The 17,164-nt window shown below is 45.9% G+C and overlaps 1 protein-coding gene and 1 pseudogene across 1 annotated transcript in view; one reads left to right on the forward strand and one right to left on the reverse strand.

The window, feature by feature from the left end:
* The window catches only part of EGLN1 (egl-9 family hypoxia inducible factor 1), a 37,571-nt gene extending 28,846 nt beyond the window's left edge, over positions 1-8,725 (reverse strand). Inside the window, exon 1 of the mRNA XM_006122076.4 lies at positions 7,383-8,725. Within this exon, the coding sequence (XP_006122138.4) occupies positions 7,383-8,255 (873 nt within the window). The 5' untranslated portion in view covers positions 8,256-8,725. The remainder of the gene's footprint in view (positions 1-7,382) is intronic.
* Positions 8,726-8,926: 201 nt separating this feature from the next.
* On the forward strand, positions 8,927-13,450 carry LOC149525148 (uncharacterized; annotated as a pseudogene).
* The last annotated feature ends 3,714 nt before the right edge of the window (positions 13,451-17,164 follow it).

Below are 17,164 nucleotides of genomic sequence, written 5' to 3' on the forward strand. Positions count from 1 at the left end.
TATATTCCTTTTCGTACACTTAATAAATAGCCTTCTAATGGTAATGATTCCCCACCACAACCACTATATAACCATTGATTAAATCTGAACTGATGAATGATCATGTTTCAACTGCTTAATAATGAACAATCTTTAGTACTGAAATCAATTACTTAAGATTTTGGGTGCTTTTCAAAAGTATTTGCCATCAAAAATGGCACTTTGTCCTTTCATCATCAATCTCTACTTACTTCTGTAAAATAGTAATAGAAATGTAGCCGTGTTAGTCTGGTGTAGCTGAAGCAAAATGCAGGACTATGTAGCACTTTAAAGACTAACAAGATGGTTTATTAGATAATGAGCTTTCATGGGCCAGACCCACTTCCTCAGATCAAATAGTGGAAGAAAATAGTCACAACCATATATACCAAAGGATACAATTAAAAAAAAAAGTGAACACATATGAAAAGGACAAATCACATTTCAGAACAGAAGGGGGATGCGGGGGGGGGGGGGGGGGGGAGGAAGGTAAGTGTCTTCTGTAAAGGTACTCATCTATTAGTTAAAGCAGAGAATTTTTGCTTTTGCATCTCAAAAGGAAAAAGGTCAATTGAAAAAGGAATAAAATATTACAGATGTTTTCTATCAATGAAGCATTTATGAAATAACATAATCCCTACCTTTTTATTACAGTGGGCTATATAGTGGAGTCATTTATTATTAATTCCCTATCCTAACGGAACAGGCTTGTTTACAGAGCTTGGACCAATGATGGAAAAAGGTCATACATACAATAAAAATGCTGTGATGACTTCTGTGCCAAAATTCACCCCCTCCACACCCTAAAAAAAATCATCCATTTTCTATATGCAAGTACAGAAGACCAGACGAGAGATTTTACTGAATGCGATAAGGACTGTTCTGACTAGATGTCTAAACATCAAGGCTAGAATCAGAAAAAAATACCAATAATCTGCTGAGAGAGAAGTGTGTGCATTACAAGTATATTCATGCTTTTTTACCAATATAAAAAATATCTTCACTATTGAAGAGACAATTCCTGAAGACCAACTTTCAGATTTATATTTCAAAATTTTGTACACAAAAATCTTATTAGGGACATCACTTAGAGCACTTGTGCTAAGCAGTTCTGCTGTGGGACTATACTGCACCAGACCTTGTGGTAAAACTGAATAAACTTTAAAAACAACAAATGGTCTGGTAGCACTTTATAGACTAACTCGGCTACCCCCTGAAGCTGGTAAAACTGAGGCACTCTTTCTTACAGAGCAAAGCCCAACTATAAAAATCATTCTACTCCATAATATTTCATGCTAATTTACCTACAATTTTATTGAAATACTGTGTTATTAATATTAAACAATCTTCTTTTAGGGTCTCCATACACCCAAACTAAACAATCCAGTATATCACAGACACAAAAAATAATTTAATAAAAGTCTGAAAGGCAAGATTGCTTGTTACAAGGACAGTGGCAAGTTTTACTTAATACAACAAAAAACATGGAAGCTATAGCACAGCACAGAGCATTATACCAGATACTTACGTATGTCGGGGCTTATATGAACCTGGATCAATAGGCCTAGGTCTAATATAGAAGAAGTGTGATTAGTGTGCCACTGTTCATTTACAAAAAAGAAAAACAGTTTCTGGTAGTAAAAACTCCTACACTTTTGGTGTAAGCACTGTTCAAAAGAGGTCTTGAAACTGACTGGACTACACAGCCAAAACTAAGCTTGTTAACCAGAGACCAAAATGAAAGGTGTCCCACCAGCAAAGCCAAATGGCAATAACCCAATATGATCCCCCACTCTTTACCCCTGTGATCTGCTAAGATTCTTAACGCACTGCAATTCCCTTAAATCTGGGACACAAAGAAGGGGGGGAGGGGAGGAAAGAAAATTCATTTTTCGCAACACTTGTTATGCAACCGTTATATAATAAATGTGGAGCCTTCTTTCCCTCCCTCCTATCCAGCAGCCAGTAGTTAGAATTGTGTAAGAAGTCTCTACTCTACCCTCTCTTGCCCACTACATTTTGGGTTCTCATCTGACATGAAAAGTATTCAATTACACTGCCCCTTTTCCATAACTGGTCCCCCATTTTTGTTCACGTATCATCATCCTCACACCTTCGTCCTCTTTGTCTCTGTCCTCTCTCTCGTGTTGGTTTCATCTCCATTATCTCTCTCCCCAGAACTGTACTACTCAATCAAGTGATCCTGATTAGTTTCACTATGCTACTCTTGCCATACAGAGAAAGCGCTCTAAATGAGTGACAAGTGCAATTCTGTATGGTTGGTGGAGGCTGATGTAGGAAAAAAAAATATTAGTTTTCACAGCACTCCTAATCTGTTAGCTGTGGGAGTAAGTGAACAAACTTGGTTCCAAAACACACACTAGACCAAATACTTTGGCAATTTTAACCTTTGAGACTTTTCCCTCTTCTTTCCATGTGTCTTTCCCCCTAAACCACTCATGGGACAGATTTTTGTCAATTCACTGACTTCCACTTGGTCTCCGCTGAAGTTGCTTAGGACTGCATTCACTGCAGCAGCAAAAGCATTCACTTCTTATCAGGAGAGTAAAGGAAAAAGAGCAAAGAGAAGAGAAACATCTCTCTAACCCAGCAATGGAAAACCTAGGCTAGCAAATGGGCCGCTCCATCTCAATGGGCTGTTGTAACCAAGACAGTTTCCCGGGATAGAGTAGTTTTGCTAATGGTGCTTGCATACAGAGAATTTGCGGGGTGTACAGATTGGACCATAGCAGTACTTCGATTGTATACAGAAGGACCTCCTGGCTCTCAGAGTGAGTGCTATGCACAATCGGCACACACCTCACTTCACATGCTCCTGTTTCAAGTGCATGACACTTCAGTAATACCTGTAGGAAACATAACATGGACAGCAATCAACAGAAACTGGCAACCCTGCATGTGAGCAATGGAAAACAAAATGTTTTGTGGGCCATACATAAAACAGTAGTGGGCTATTTGTGGTGCTCTAAGCTCTTTCTCTTGGAGTGATCTTGTCCATAACACAACCCCAGCGATTTCAGAAAGTACAGACCAGCGATGGACAACCAAGAGCCACAAGCGGGCTGCATGAATGGCCCTCCATCTCAGTGGGCTGCAGCAGCCCACTAGGATCCAATCTGCAGCCAGCAGACCTCTGTCTAGGGATGTTAGCGAGTAGTCGACCACCTGATAAGCATAAGCTTGTCAGGTAGTTGAGTGGAGTATTGACTGACTGTTCCTTCCCTTTCTGCCTTTTGAGAGGCAGCAAGGTAGGGGGAGGACAGGAGCTGGTGCTAGGGGAGAGCCGGCTTAAAAGCCGGTTCTCCCAGCACCATCTCCAGGGTGCTGCCCACAACAGCCTCTACCCATAGGGATCCCAACAGGGAGCTGCCCCCACCCCAGACAGGGTCTGCTGTCACCAAGAACCCTCTGTTCACAGCAGACAGGGCTGGCTGCCACCAACAGGGTCTGCTGGACCCAGTGCAAGCCAGGACCAAGCAGTCCCAGCTCATGCTGGTCTGGGACACTGCGCCTCTGCATTTTAAATGTAGTAAGAGCTCAGAGCCACTGCACGGGTGGCTCCAGGGGCCATCTTGAGCCAGAACTTCTCAGTTCCTGCTCAAGCTGGCTCCTGGAGCTACTCCTGCTGAAGCTCCGCAAAGCGGTTATCGACTAATCATTTAGTCAAATTGTATTGACTCCACAATTAGTCAGGTAACCACAATTTAACATTCTTAATGGCTACCCTGAGACTTTTCAATTAGCAAAGTGGCTTCCTCAGTGCAGGTGTAGCCACCTCTGAAGTACCAGCTACTGTCCACTGTCAGAAGCTGGTAGGAAAACAGACTAGATGAAAAGTTTTAGAGGGGTAGCCGAGTTAGTCTGTAACTGGAAAAAACTTAAAAAAAATGATTAATAGTCTTGCAGCACCTTAAAGATGAACAAAACATGTAGATGGTATCATGAGCTTTCGTGGGCACAGCCCACTTCTTCAGATGACCTAATGGTTTGATGCTGTATGGCAACTTTAAATCCTAGCCTTGCTATTTACAAACACGTTACTCATCTACTGTAAGGTGCGGGTCTGAACAACAAAGAGGCAAAAGCCATGAAAAAAATGCAGGGATTCCCATTCAAAAGTACTGCTCCCATTTTAAATCTAACAATGAGACAAATTTTAGGAGACTTTTGTTATATTCACTTTGAGATTTTTTTTTTTGCGTTGAACAATCACTTGATGGACGAATTGGCTAACAAATCCCATGCTGCAGAGTTATACAAGAAACTTACACAATGATAGTATGTCAGCTAGCCAATTGCAACATAATAGCTTTACAAATTAAATGTCAGGACACCAACCTACACAAACAAAATAGTAGACACTTTCCATGGACAGGGAAATCTAATTTGCTACGGAGAAGTAGTCTAGGGGCTGGGTTCTTCCCCCCTTCCAGTTTCTCCCTCTCCTCCATAGCTTATTAGCTGATGCTCTGCAGCAACAAGTCTGTCAGAATACAACACACACAGATTGCTTCAGGCCAATTTCACAAGCCAAATACACAGGGAAACATTGGAACTTAACTGCATTTACAAGTTTGGGACCCCATCACATAGGTATGAATAAAGACATTATCTGGCTAGCACACTACCTTCCACATCCTAATGACTTAACCAACCAAACAATGGGTACTGGAACAATTTGACCTTCTCCATCAGCTTCATGTAACATGAACACTTCAATTTGCTATTCGCCCCCCCTCTCTTTTTTCCCCTCCTCATCCCCCCATCTCTTCTTTATTTTGGAACTGGACTTTTAATACTCCATTCATCTGAAGAAGTGGGCTGTACCCACAAAAGCTTATGATATGATCTACACGTTTTGTTAGTCTTTAAAGTGCTGCAAGACTATTAGTCTGTAGCTGGAAAAACTTAAGACGAACTCTGCTACCCCCTGATGCTTCTTAGCAGTTCACCCTAACATTCTTGTTCTTCAAAGGAAGCAGCAAGTTGTCAGATTTGTTGTAACGTCATTTTCACTTTCTTGCAAATGTTTAAAATGGTTGATATTATTTCTTTTAACTAGTCCTCTACTAAACTTAAGATGCCCTATGCAGTCTCTCTACCCCTCCCCCCATTTAAGAACCCAAAGAAAACAGTTGAAAGGATGACTGACATAAAACTTGGAATTTGATAAGAGGACTAGTGTCTCAGCCAAAAACGACCCCTCTCTCCCCCACAAAAAAAACAAAAAACAAAAATCAAGGAAACCATGGAGGTACTCATTTTTGGCAAAACTAGCGGAGAAAACATCAGTTACAACTTTCTTCTCCTCAAGGCTTACATTTTACAGTAGGCTATATAAACAGCACTGCCCGATAAGATTATAACTTCACTACAGGTCAAGTTAACACACACCCACACCTGAATACTTTTTCCATTTCGTTATATTCCTAAGTGCACCAGATATTGTAATATGACATAATATAGTCACTCTAAGTCTCATCCAGCAGTTTTATGCAACCATCTAAGAGCACTTCCTGTATTACCACCCCAAGGTAGCTCATGGTAATTTAAACAGACTATTATACATGCTAAAACCCTCATTACTAAGAGTGTGTTCATAAGCAAACACCAAGTAAATAATGCTAGAAATATTTGTAACAAGAATTACTATTTCAGAATATATAAACAGAAGCAATCATGAGAAACTGATGTAATATTTTGTAGCATGAAATCTCCAAACTGGTCATATTACTTAAGGGGAGCACTACAGACAATGCATCACATTCCAAATTTTTAGGGGCCATCAGTTCAAACAGAAGTTAAAAGGAGGATCATTTTTGCCTTTGTATAGAGTGCAAGTTTTCACAACAGATACCCTATAAGTTCAGAATTATATTTTATAGGCAGGAAAAAGACCTCAAGGTCAGCCACCTAAACTAAGCACAGGAAATATAACTGCATCATTTTCAAAAACTATATATTTACTGTAACAAATGCCACAGAACTACTCATTTTCCCACATGTACAACACGAGCTTTCTGTCACAAAACAAAAAACTGTCCTGCCCATAAGAGAATAGAGAAGTGGAAAATTTAGAACCAACAGCAAGTGCTGTAGCAACCTTGACATTTATGTATAATTACAGACATGCCTTATCTCTCTCATGTGAGGATAGAGCATTATTTGAAGCTCAATTTCTGAACAAGGATTGTGCCATACGAGTTCAGACATTTAATAAAGTATTACAGTTTTCCATGTGAGAGGTCTCATTTATGAAAGCATGCTCACTGACTGTCCTAAAGATGGAAAGCTTCAGAGGGGTAGCGGAGTTAATCTGTAACAGGAAAAACTTCAAGTGTCTAGTAGCACCTTAAAGACTAACAAAACATGTAGATGGTATCATGAGCTTTCTGGGAAAACCCCACTTCTTCCGGTTTTGCCCATGAAAGCTCATGATACTCTCTACATGTTGTGTTAGTTTTTAAGGTGCTACTAGTGTATTTGTTGGTTTTAAAGTTTTTCCTAAAGATGGAAGTCAGTCACAAAACACACACAGAACTGACAGCAGCAATAACTCTTGTATTCAGTGTAGTTTTAGTCACCTGGGCTGCAGGATGTTATACAAAGTGAGTGAGGTAATACTTTTTTGGGGGTCCCAGTTCTGAAAAAGAATTCTGTAGCTCAAAAGCTTGTCTTTCATCAACAGAAGTTGGTCCAATAAAAGATATTACCTCACTCATCAGCAATACACATTACCCCACCCTGACCTTTAGGGACAACCCTTTAGGAAAGAGGAGCTATTCAGTTTCCAGGACTACTCAATCCTTGGACCCTGCCAAGCCTATTTTACCAAGATTACACTTACAAAGATAATTTTACAGGGTTCTAAACGGAATTAGAGAACACAACAATTAAAGCACCTAGGATCCTGGTCCCTGCAATCTCACACTTGCTATTTCCAGCAGAGTTTCTTTGGTGCTGCACAGTGACAAAGTTGACTAAGATATTCAATATTGACAAAGTTCACTCTCCCAAAGTTGACTAAGATATTCAATATCGGCATCAGTGGCAGCTCGCCCCTCAGTGGTGTTTCTCCCAAGAGCCAACAGACTAAACAATTGTATTTTTCATCTCTAACTTGAGTTGCCCCTTCAGTGTGTGACAGAAGGGCTGTGTGAAGAGAGGATCTAACACGTTGGCCAGGCCACTGCTTGGTCTTGCAGGAGCGACTAGAAAGGTGGACTGCGCACAGGAGGAAGAGATGGGCAGGAAAAAAGCAAAGTGCGGGGGAGCTTGGGCTCGGGCTAGTGACCAAGCCGCAGGTGTGAACGAGGGACGTGGGGGGAAAGAGGGTCACTCACTTTCGTCCTGCCGTTGATTTTGTAGTTGCCCAGCTTGCCATTGCAGTGGCGGATGAGATCGTCCATGCTGTTCATGAGGAGCCCGATGGTCTGGCAGCAGGGCTCCTTGCCCTCCACCCAGGTGATCTTGTCCCCGCGGATGTCCTTGGAGGAGTCGCTCTTCTGGCTGACCAGCTGCCCATCGGTGAAGCGGCCAGTGTGGTGCAGGGCCCGCACCTCCCGGGCGATGCGCCCGCCCACCTCCTTGCCCAGGAACTCGTCCACCACGCAGATGCCGTGCTTGTTCATGCAGGGCACGATGTACTCCAGCGCCAGCCGCTGCGGCACCAGCGACTTGGTCTGCCCGTTCGGCCGCAGCGCGCCCCCGCCGACCTGGCCCCCGCCCGGGTACAGGTTGGATTTGTCCCGGTACACGAGCCCCGCCTCCCCCGCCGGAGCCGCAGCCTCCTCCTCGGCGGGGGCCGCCGCCTCAGACAGCGCAGCCGCTGCCGCGGGAACGTGGTTGTTGGTCAGCGGTGCCGCAGCCACAGCCTCTCCCTCCGCGCCGGGGCCCGAGCCCGGCGGCACCTTTTGAGCCGCGGCCCCCTCCTCCCTGCCGCCGCCTGCTCCCGCCGCAGCCCTGGCGAGCGGCTGGAGGCCGGCGCGGTGCTCGGCAGCGCCCCCTCCCGCCGCCGCGCCGCCACCGCTGCGGCAGACGAGCTTGTGCTTCTTCCAGTCCTGGCGCTGGTGCTCCTTGCTGCAGTAGAAGGAGCTGCGGCAGCGGCCGCAGCGCAGCAGGTTCTCCATCTTCCCGCACAGCTCGCAGTACTGCCGGTCCCGCTCGCTGCCGCCGCCGCCGCCGCCCTGGCCGGCCCCGCCGCTGTCATTAGCCATGGCGGCGCCGCCGCCGCTGCCCCTGCTGCTCCGGCGATCGCGTGGGGGCAGCAGCGCTCAGGCGGGTCCCGCCGGCCGCGCTGGGAGGGAGGCTGCGAGGCAGGGCGGGCAGCTTTCACTGCATCATGGCCGCCCCCGTCCCTGCTCCGCGGCGGCCTCCGCTCCCCTGCCCACCTCCCGCGACAGAGCCCGGGCCTCCTCCTGGGCGGGGAGCGGGCACCCGCCGGAGCCCAGGCCGCTCTGCTCTCCCCGGCGGCTCAGGCTCGCCACCGCCTCATCGCTGCCCCGGCGAGGGAAGCAGCTGGGAGCGCCGGGACTGGCGCTTCTCCCCTGCGCGCCTGGAACTGGGGGTCTCCTCCTCTTCCCGGTGCGGGTCAGCGTCTCCTCCTTCGCCTCGCCACTGCCTGACTCGGGGGGAGGGTGCGGGGGCGAGGAGGAGGCGCCACTATCTCTGCCCGCTTTGCACGTACGCCACTTCCAGCCAGCTAGCGCGGCCGGGGCGGGGCCGCGGAGGAAGGGGGAGTGCGGGCCAGCTCAGCATTGCTGCAGCGTTGGGGGTGGGGCTGGGACGCTCCTCCCTTTCCTGCGGGGAGGTTTTAGTTCCTCCGCCACCTAAAAGGCCGTGATTTGTTTGCATTAGGGCACATGGGGTGGGTTTCCCCCCTTACCCGCTTTAAGCCTCCCTGGCAGAATAGGAGTCGACTGACCCTCCTTTGCTCTCTCTCTCGAGTCCAGTTAGAGCTAGGCCAAACCAAAACCTTGGGCTCAACTAGTAGCCACATTTTACAGAATTCCATTCTGGCCCCCAGGGACTTTACTTCTCTGTGCTTTGAACTGTTGCCTGATACATGAACGACACATTTGTATCTAATAGCAGCCATGTGCTCAGTACTGCACAAACATAAGAAGGGGGTGTGTCTGGTATATAGTTGGACAGTTGACATACGTCCTAAATTCTGCCACTGATCTACTGACTGGCCTTGGGCAAGTCACTTAAAGGGAAACGGATCTTGAATTCACACTGCTGTCTGAAAATTATTTCGTTAATTGTTTACTTATAAGGCAAAAATTTTTGGTGAGAGGGGCCACTCCAAGATTTTGGAAAGTGGTCAAGGCCCTCACTCTTCCATGCTATTAATAGAGGAGGTGTGGTGTCTGAGATGGAGGTTGAGGGAAGGAGGCAGTTGTGACCTAGGGCAGGGGATTAGGGTGCAGGGTCTGGGACAGGGTATGGGTTCAGGAAAGAGACAGAGGGTTTGCCTTATATGAGGTGTGGGGTAGAGGGTTGGGAGGGGGGAGGGATTGGGGTGCCAGAGGCAGGCTCTGGCAGGGAGACTTACATGGGTGACTCCCAGCCAGCAGCCCAGCAGGTTTCTCTGCCTGCCTGCAAACCACTCCCACTAACATGCTTCAGGGGCCATGTGCATTGGTGAATAAGAGCCTGAGGGGAGAGGGAAATGGTGCTTCCTACACTGCCTGTTTTAAGCAGCTAGTTCCCAGTGGCCAGAAATCAGCCAATGGGATTGTGCTGAAGGCGAGAGCAGCGCATGAAGCAACACTTCTCCCTCTTCCCCCCTTCACCCCCCACTTCCTGACTCACAGTTGAGAAAGAGAAACAGCTGTGCCAGCCTTTTCTGAGCAGTATGGGGGTGCATGTGGGGCAAGCGGGGCAAGCAGGGAGTCTGCCTGAGGCTCTCTGCTGTGTCTGTGGGCCGGATCCAGTGGCCTGGTGGGCCCAGATCCGGCTGTATTTTGCCCAGGCCTGTTATAAGGTCTACAGTTAATACAATAGAAAGGTTAGCAAATTGTACATTTGAAAACACTTTCTGCATAGTCAATTACCCTATGGTTTCTCATGTACATAGTTTCCTCTGTTTGGTTATTTATTCATTTATTTTGGATGGTGGGGAGGGGGTGTTTCGCAGAGTAAAAGGGGAGAGGAAAACCCTCTTCCCCCCCCCAAAAAAGAAAAACAGTTGGATTGTTAAACAACATCTAGGAAGAGATACAAATTATTAAAAAAAAAAAAAACAATTACAAATGTTTGGCTTCCCTTTAATTTCTTGATGTTTCAGTAGCCTCCTCTATAAAGGGGGCCAGTATTATTTACCCACATTAGTAAAGTGCACCAGGTTCCTCCACTGAAAAGTGTGATACTGAAGTACAAAATATTATAAAATGACAGACAAAAAAGGACAAGAGTTAGATGCAGCAGCCCCAGATGTTTTGAGATAGGGAGAGCAACTCAAAGACATTTGCATTCTGGGCTTTAGTGATAGGTTGATTCCTAGTGGTGTTACTGGAAGTGGAGAGAACAAATCAGGTAGTTAGTTTTTGCCATTTCAAGCTGATGGTGTGAAAGCCAAAAGATGTTAGCTAAATGTACCATGCTGTATCTATGGTTGGAGATAGATCAGCCAAGGTGGCTAGGTAGCCTAGGACTTACAAGACTTGGGTTTGAGTCCCAGATCTGTTAATGACCGTAAGCAAATAATTTAGGGTGGCATTCACAAAGAGATTTAGGACCTAAGGACCACTGATTTCAATGGCAGTTAGGTGTATAAGTACCTTGGTGAATCCCACTTTTAGCCTCCCTATCTTAAAAGTACTTAAGTACTATTAAGAAGATAATTGTACTTCCCTATTAAAGAAGTGCTGTGAGGATTAAGATTGTGAGGCAGTCAGATACTATGATAGTGCAGGCTGTTGTAGTACCTGATAGGAGAGGTATCTTTGAGAGTTATTGGCACAGAAATGGTGGTTAGTAGAATGTGAACAGATAGAGTCACTGAGGCCAGATCTACACAGGAGTTTAGGTCAGTTTTCTATACAGTGAGTCCACACCAGCAAGCCCATTCCATTGTTCAGAGCAACATGCAGTGTCCAGACTGCCTTCGTCCTCTACCCTGGACTGACTCTGCAGAAGATCTTGAACAAGCCTTTACACCACAGGAAGTAGCAAGTAGATAAACTAACAACAAAAACATAGCTCCAGGAAATGATGGTATTCTCTACAACCTCCTGAAAAAAAATCATAGACTCTGATTGGTATTAACTGCCATTTTCAACAGATGCAAGTAGTTCCTGGTTTCAACAGATGCAAGTAGTTCAATATGTCAATACTCTCAGCTCCTGGAAAAAGACCATGATGGTTCTTGTCTACAAGAAAGGTGAGCGAGATGACCCCTGCAACTGGAGCAATCTCTCTGCTTCACTATATACGAGCTGCCTTGCAGCTAGTGAGTGGAGAAGCCATCAACTCCATATAGAAGGGCTTCATGTCATCTGGAGACTGCTACAAGCACAATTTTATCCTTCAGACTGCCATGGAAAGAGAGACTCCGGAAATTCCCATTTGTAGTGGTATGAAGCAAGGCTGTCCCCGCAGTCCCATTATCTTCAATTTAGCCATGGAGCTACTCATCCAAGCCACCTCCAGCAGTCTAGGTAGTTTAGACCAATATGTGAACAAAGTGAACATCTTGGCCTATACAGATGATCTGGTCCTTATCACAGACTAACCCGAGAGCCTCCACCTAATATTGGATGTCATCAACGCAGCAGCCAATTGGAGCCTCTATTTCAGCACTAGTAACTGTGCATCTATGTACGTAGATAGCAGCATCAGGGACTTGGCTTACACAATAAAGTTCCAGATCCAGGGTGAATCCATGGTTTTGCTTGAGGACAGGCAAGAGTACCAGCATCTCGGCATGCCCTCAGGTTTTTGTGTCCAGCAGACACCCGAAGACGCCATCACAGAGATCCTGTACAATGAAGCCAGCATTGATTCCTCCCTTTTGGCATCACAGCAAAGGATCAATGCCTGGGACACCTTCCTGATTTCCCGTATTTCATTCATCCTGAGGGCATTTACCATGGTGAAGGTACCCCTCAACAAGGCAGACAATCCCATCAAAGAACTGAGAAGTGGATGTTTCTTCCTTACAGGGCCAGCAATGACATGGTGTACATCTGTCACAGGCAGGAAGGCACCAACGTCCCTCAAATGGGTGACCTGTGTAATGTTACTGTGATCACACATGCTTTCCACCTCTGGACATGTGCAGACACCACCGTAAAGAGCATTGCAGAGAGTGCCATGCGAGATGCTGACAGGAAGCAAATCACCAGGGCTCCACAGAATCAACCCAAGATGTCTCCACCTACTTGAGTGTCTCCTTGGAGGGAGAATTTTGCAGAGATGGGGAAGCCTTTGCTTCACTCTGGACTCACACTTACAATGCTACATGATGCCGGGAGAAGCGAATCAGTTGCCCCTGGATGTGATTCAAAGAATGCTAGGAGCTGGGAGTTCTAGTGCCACAGGTGAAGAAGATGAAGCACTCCATCATCACTTTGGCAGCACCATGCTAGAGAGGACTTCAGAGGATACCATTTGCTACCATTATGCTGAAAACCTGAAATGGACGCCAGACCAGGGCAAGGCCTTCGAGTTGATATGCAAGTGGGACACCACATTCTCCCCAAAGGCAGCTGCACCCAATTTGCAGACTGGCAGGTCATCCATTGGGCTCAGCTCAACCGTGTTTCACTGAATAGAGCACTCCCCCACAGGAATGAGGACACTCCAGAGCCTGACAGCTGCGACACAATGCCATCCAGGATTGCCTTGTCAGGGCTATCCCGCCAACTCTGGGGAAGGTTTCTGTGAACTTCGCCATCCCTTGAAGAGACAGACAGCTGTGGTCAGACATCATCATCACTAATGAGGACAGGAAGAAGATCATCGTAGTGTATGTCACAGTGCCCTTCAAGAATAGGACCCCGGTCTTTTGCAATGTTCCATCTCAAAAACTGGAGAAGTATGTCCCTCCGGCTAACATCCTGAGAGATAGGGGCTATGAGGTTCAAACCCATGCATTGATCATTGGAGAACTTAGCACATGAGCAAGTACTGAGGGCATGTGGCGTTGGACATTGTTACACTTGGCTAATGCAGCAACTCATGGTATCAGATGTCATCAGGTGGTCGAGAGACATCTACATAGAACATATCACTGGACATTGGAAAAATCATGAGAGATGAAGAGGAGTGCCCACAAGAATCACCATTGGGAAGGTAACTCAAATACTTCCGTGATGGATTGTATTTTCCAATGGATAGTCTACCCTAAATTCTGAATTACTAAAGGTCAATCTCCACTCATTAATATCTTCGCTTTCCCCAATCAACACTCTATAAAACTTTCCATGAGTGATATACCACTTATTCAGTTCAAATATCTAAACTGTATTGTTAAATTTATGCACCTATATTTGGATTATTGCAGATTCTGTATTTTATGAATTATACGATTTTAAGCAAAACTTTTATCTATTGATAATTCAAGCATGACACCCAGATGTACAGAATCTCTTTTTCTTTAACCTATGTAAACTTTTTTAAACATTAGCTTTATTACATTTTTTTAAATCTTGGGGAAATACAAACAAAAAATCAAAACACAAGTAAACAATTTGTAGGGCAGGGTTTTTTAGCATGAACTTAATGCAAGATAATTTTTGTAGCCCTTCACCTTCTAATGTAATGGGGTCATTAGAAATACCTACCACAGGTAAGCTATTGGAACAGATTTCTCTTTTCAGGGTCTAGTAATAATAAGTTAGCATTTATACAGTGCTTTATACATTTAACACTATGAAGATGCTATAAAATACTGCTAGATATAGAAACTATATAGCAGGGCTACTCAACTTTGGAAGCCACGGGGGCCACAGTGATACTCTCAGCACATGCCGAGGGCCACAACTTAAGTGTGGTTGCATATATATGCAAATATTTATGCAAATAGCTTCTTTCACACTGATGGGCATGAATACAAAGCACTTCCCACAATCCCCCGGCACTGCCAGCACCTCCTCCCGGCGGGCTAGAAATGCCAACACCCTGTACCCGTCTATTCCTGCCAGCCTATCCGCTTGCGTCTTTCAATGCTCATCTCACCTCACTGATGTTGAGCATGTTCCCAGTGGAGGCCATGTTCAAAGGATCCCACATGCCGGTCACATGTTGTGCTCCATGTAAACCCAAACCGCCCCATGGGCTGCCTGTTGAGTAGCCCTGCGTTATAGGCATCCAGAGTTCAAAGCCTCTGGGAGATAGATCAATAAGTGGTATCCCTATTTTATAGATGAAGAAGTGGAGACAAAAGGTTGGCGTCTCCCCAAGAGTCCAATTTCCTCCTCCTCAGTAGGGGTTTCCTTCTGGGTGTGTCTAGACTACATGCCTCCGTCGACGGAGGCATGTAGATTAGCCAGATCGGCAGAGGGAAATGAAGCCGCGATTAAAATAATCGCGGCTTCATTTAAATTTAAATGGCTGCCCCGCTCTGCCGATCAGCTGTTTGTCGGCAGACCGGGGCAGTCTGGACGCGACGCGCCGACAAAGAAGCCTTTCTTGATCGGCACAGGTATGCCTCGTGAAACCAGGTTTACCTGTGCCGATCAAGAAAGGCTTCTTTGTCGGCGCGTCGCGTCCAGACTGCCCCGATCTGCCGACAAACAGCTGATCGGCAGAGCGGGGCAGCCATTTAAATTTAAATGAAGCCACGATTATTTTAATCGCGGCTTCATTTCCCTCTGCCGATCTGGCTAATCTACATGCCTCCGTCGACGGAGACATGTAGTTTAGACGTACCGTCTGGTTCTCCCACTTTGTGCCAGGGATAGGGTTTGGAGGCTTGCCTTCTCCTGTGGTGCTATCCCACCGCCGGGCTGGAACACACAAAATCTACTAGGTTAGGCCCCCCCTAGGTTCTGGTGTGCAAAGGGATTGTAGGGAGTGTCTTTCTCCTTCTCAGTCAGGGACCACATCCCTGAGGGGTTTTGGGGGGTTATTTTTTCACTTGTGTGTGGCCCCCAACTGATTTTTCTGTGGATCAATGGCACCCAACCCTAAAAAGGTTCTCCACTCCTGTCCTAAAGTAATGGCTCTTACTCATGAAGATCCAGTCCAGAACCATATTCTTAAATCTCATAATTTCATCAATGCAACCTACTTCCAGGACCTGCTCAGGCTTGTCCGCTCTCTCTCTCTCTCTCTTTGGAATTACATCTGATGAGTTGGCCATTATCAACCAAGAACCACAGGACACCCAGGAGAGAATCACATTTGTAAGGGACAGCATGTATGTTCCCACCAGGACCTCCAAGAGCAGTGACTCTTCAACTGTGCCATGACACCACCCTGGTAGGACAATTTGGGCAACAAAAAAGAGGACAATTAATGTCCTGGGACTTCTGGTGGCCTTTTATGCATTCCACAATAAAGACCTTTTTTACTTCCTGCCGGGTGTGTGCCCGAACCAAGATTCCATGACAGATATCCTACAGTCTCCACCAATTTCTAAACACTCTATCTCATCCCTACACGGCCAGCTCCTTGGTCTTTATGGTGGACCTATCAGAATCCTCACAGGGAAAACTGCCCAGTTATGGATAAATCATGTGGTCCATCTTCATGGCTTTCTAGATCACATCACTTACAACTAGGGACACCAGTTTACTGCCTACATCTATTAGGATTCCAGGCACACCTGTCCTCTGCCTACCATCTTCAGTCAAATGGCCACATGGAAAGAATCAATTGATCCTAGAACAGTATTTATGGACATACACTAACCATCACCAGGACAGTTGGTCTTCACAGTTACCACAAACTCAGTTCTCATATATTAATGCATCCATTCTTTGTCAACTATAGGTACCATTCTTCCCCAGTTTCACCCACAACTACCCAATGTCCTTCCCCCAACCCATTGGTCTCAGATGTAGTATAGCACATCCAAGAGGAGGTGAAGGGATACCCTGAAAAGGCAAAGGGGGACTATAAAAAGCATGCAGTTAGACAACAAGGCCCCATCTACATGGTAGGACAAAATATATAGCTTTCTACAGAACACTGCCACATGACAGATCTTCTTGGATACTAGGTTACCAGTTCCTTGGACCACGCCAGAATCAGCGACAAATCAACCTGGTCACCTTTGAGCTCTAGGTCCCTTGATCCCTTAGGCTATGTCCACACAGCAGCATTATTTCAGAATAACATCATTTATTCCAAAATAACATAGTGTGTGTCTACACAGCAAGCCCATTATTTTGAAATAAATTCAAAATAACGGACTTCTTACTCCGACTTCTGTAAACCTCATTGTATGAGGAGTAAGGGAAGTCAGGGGAAGAGTGCTCTATTTTGAAATAACTGCTGTGTAAACAGCAACAAAACTTGAAATAAGCTATTTAGATGTAAGCTACGCAATTAGCATAGCTCAAGTTGCATAGCTTTTTTTGAGTTTAGCCCTGTTGTATAGACATGCCCTTAGAGTCCAACCCCTAGTCTATGTCTCAATTCTAAAACCCTATGCTGAGAACACATTTCCTCATAAAGTCCAATCACTATCATTACCAGTGCAAGTACAAGGTCTGAATGAATATATTATCCAAAAAGTCCTCAATTCTAAGATCAAGCAGGACAAGTTACAGTACCTAGTTGACTGGGAAGGTTGTGGTCCAGGATAATACACTTTGGAGCCAGCTGAAAACATTCACACTCTCATCCTGATGTGGGTCTTTCACAGGCACTACCATGAGAAACCAGGACCCACATCACCTAGAAGACACCGCCAAGCAAAGGAAGATGCTGTTATTACTCAGAAGTCTCAAAATTGGATCTATGGGAGCTGCCACACTCCACCCCTCTATATGGCAGCCTGCTACCAGCTGCTTACCTAGGACCCATGAAGCGGAGCCCCAGTTTGAGGCTTTGCCTTCCTGCTGTTCTATTGGTGATGTCCCAGAGCAGCTGATTGGCCCATGGGCCATATTTAAGCCAGCAGCAGGAACAGGAAACTGTCTGAACAGCAAGACAGTCCTCCTTCTTCTGA

This window comes from Pelodiscus sinensis, chromosome 3, assembly GCF_052426305.1.
Source record: "Pelodiscus sinensis isolate ZL-2025 chromosome 3, ASM5242630v1, whole genome shotgun sequence".
Lineage (NCBI taxonomy): Eukaryota > Metazoa > Chordata > Testudines > Trionychidae > Pelodiscus > Pelodiscus sinensis.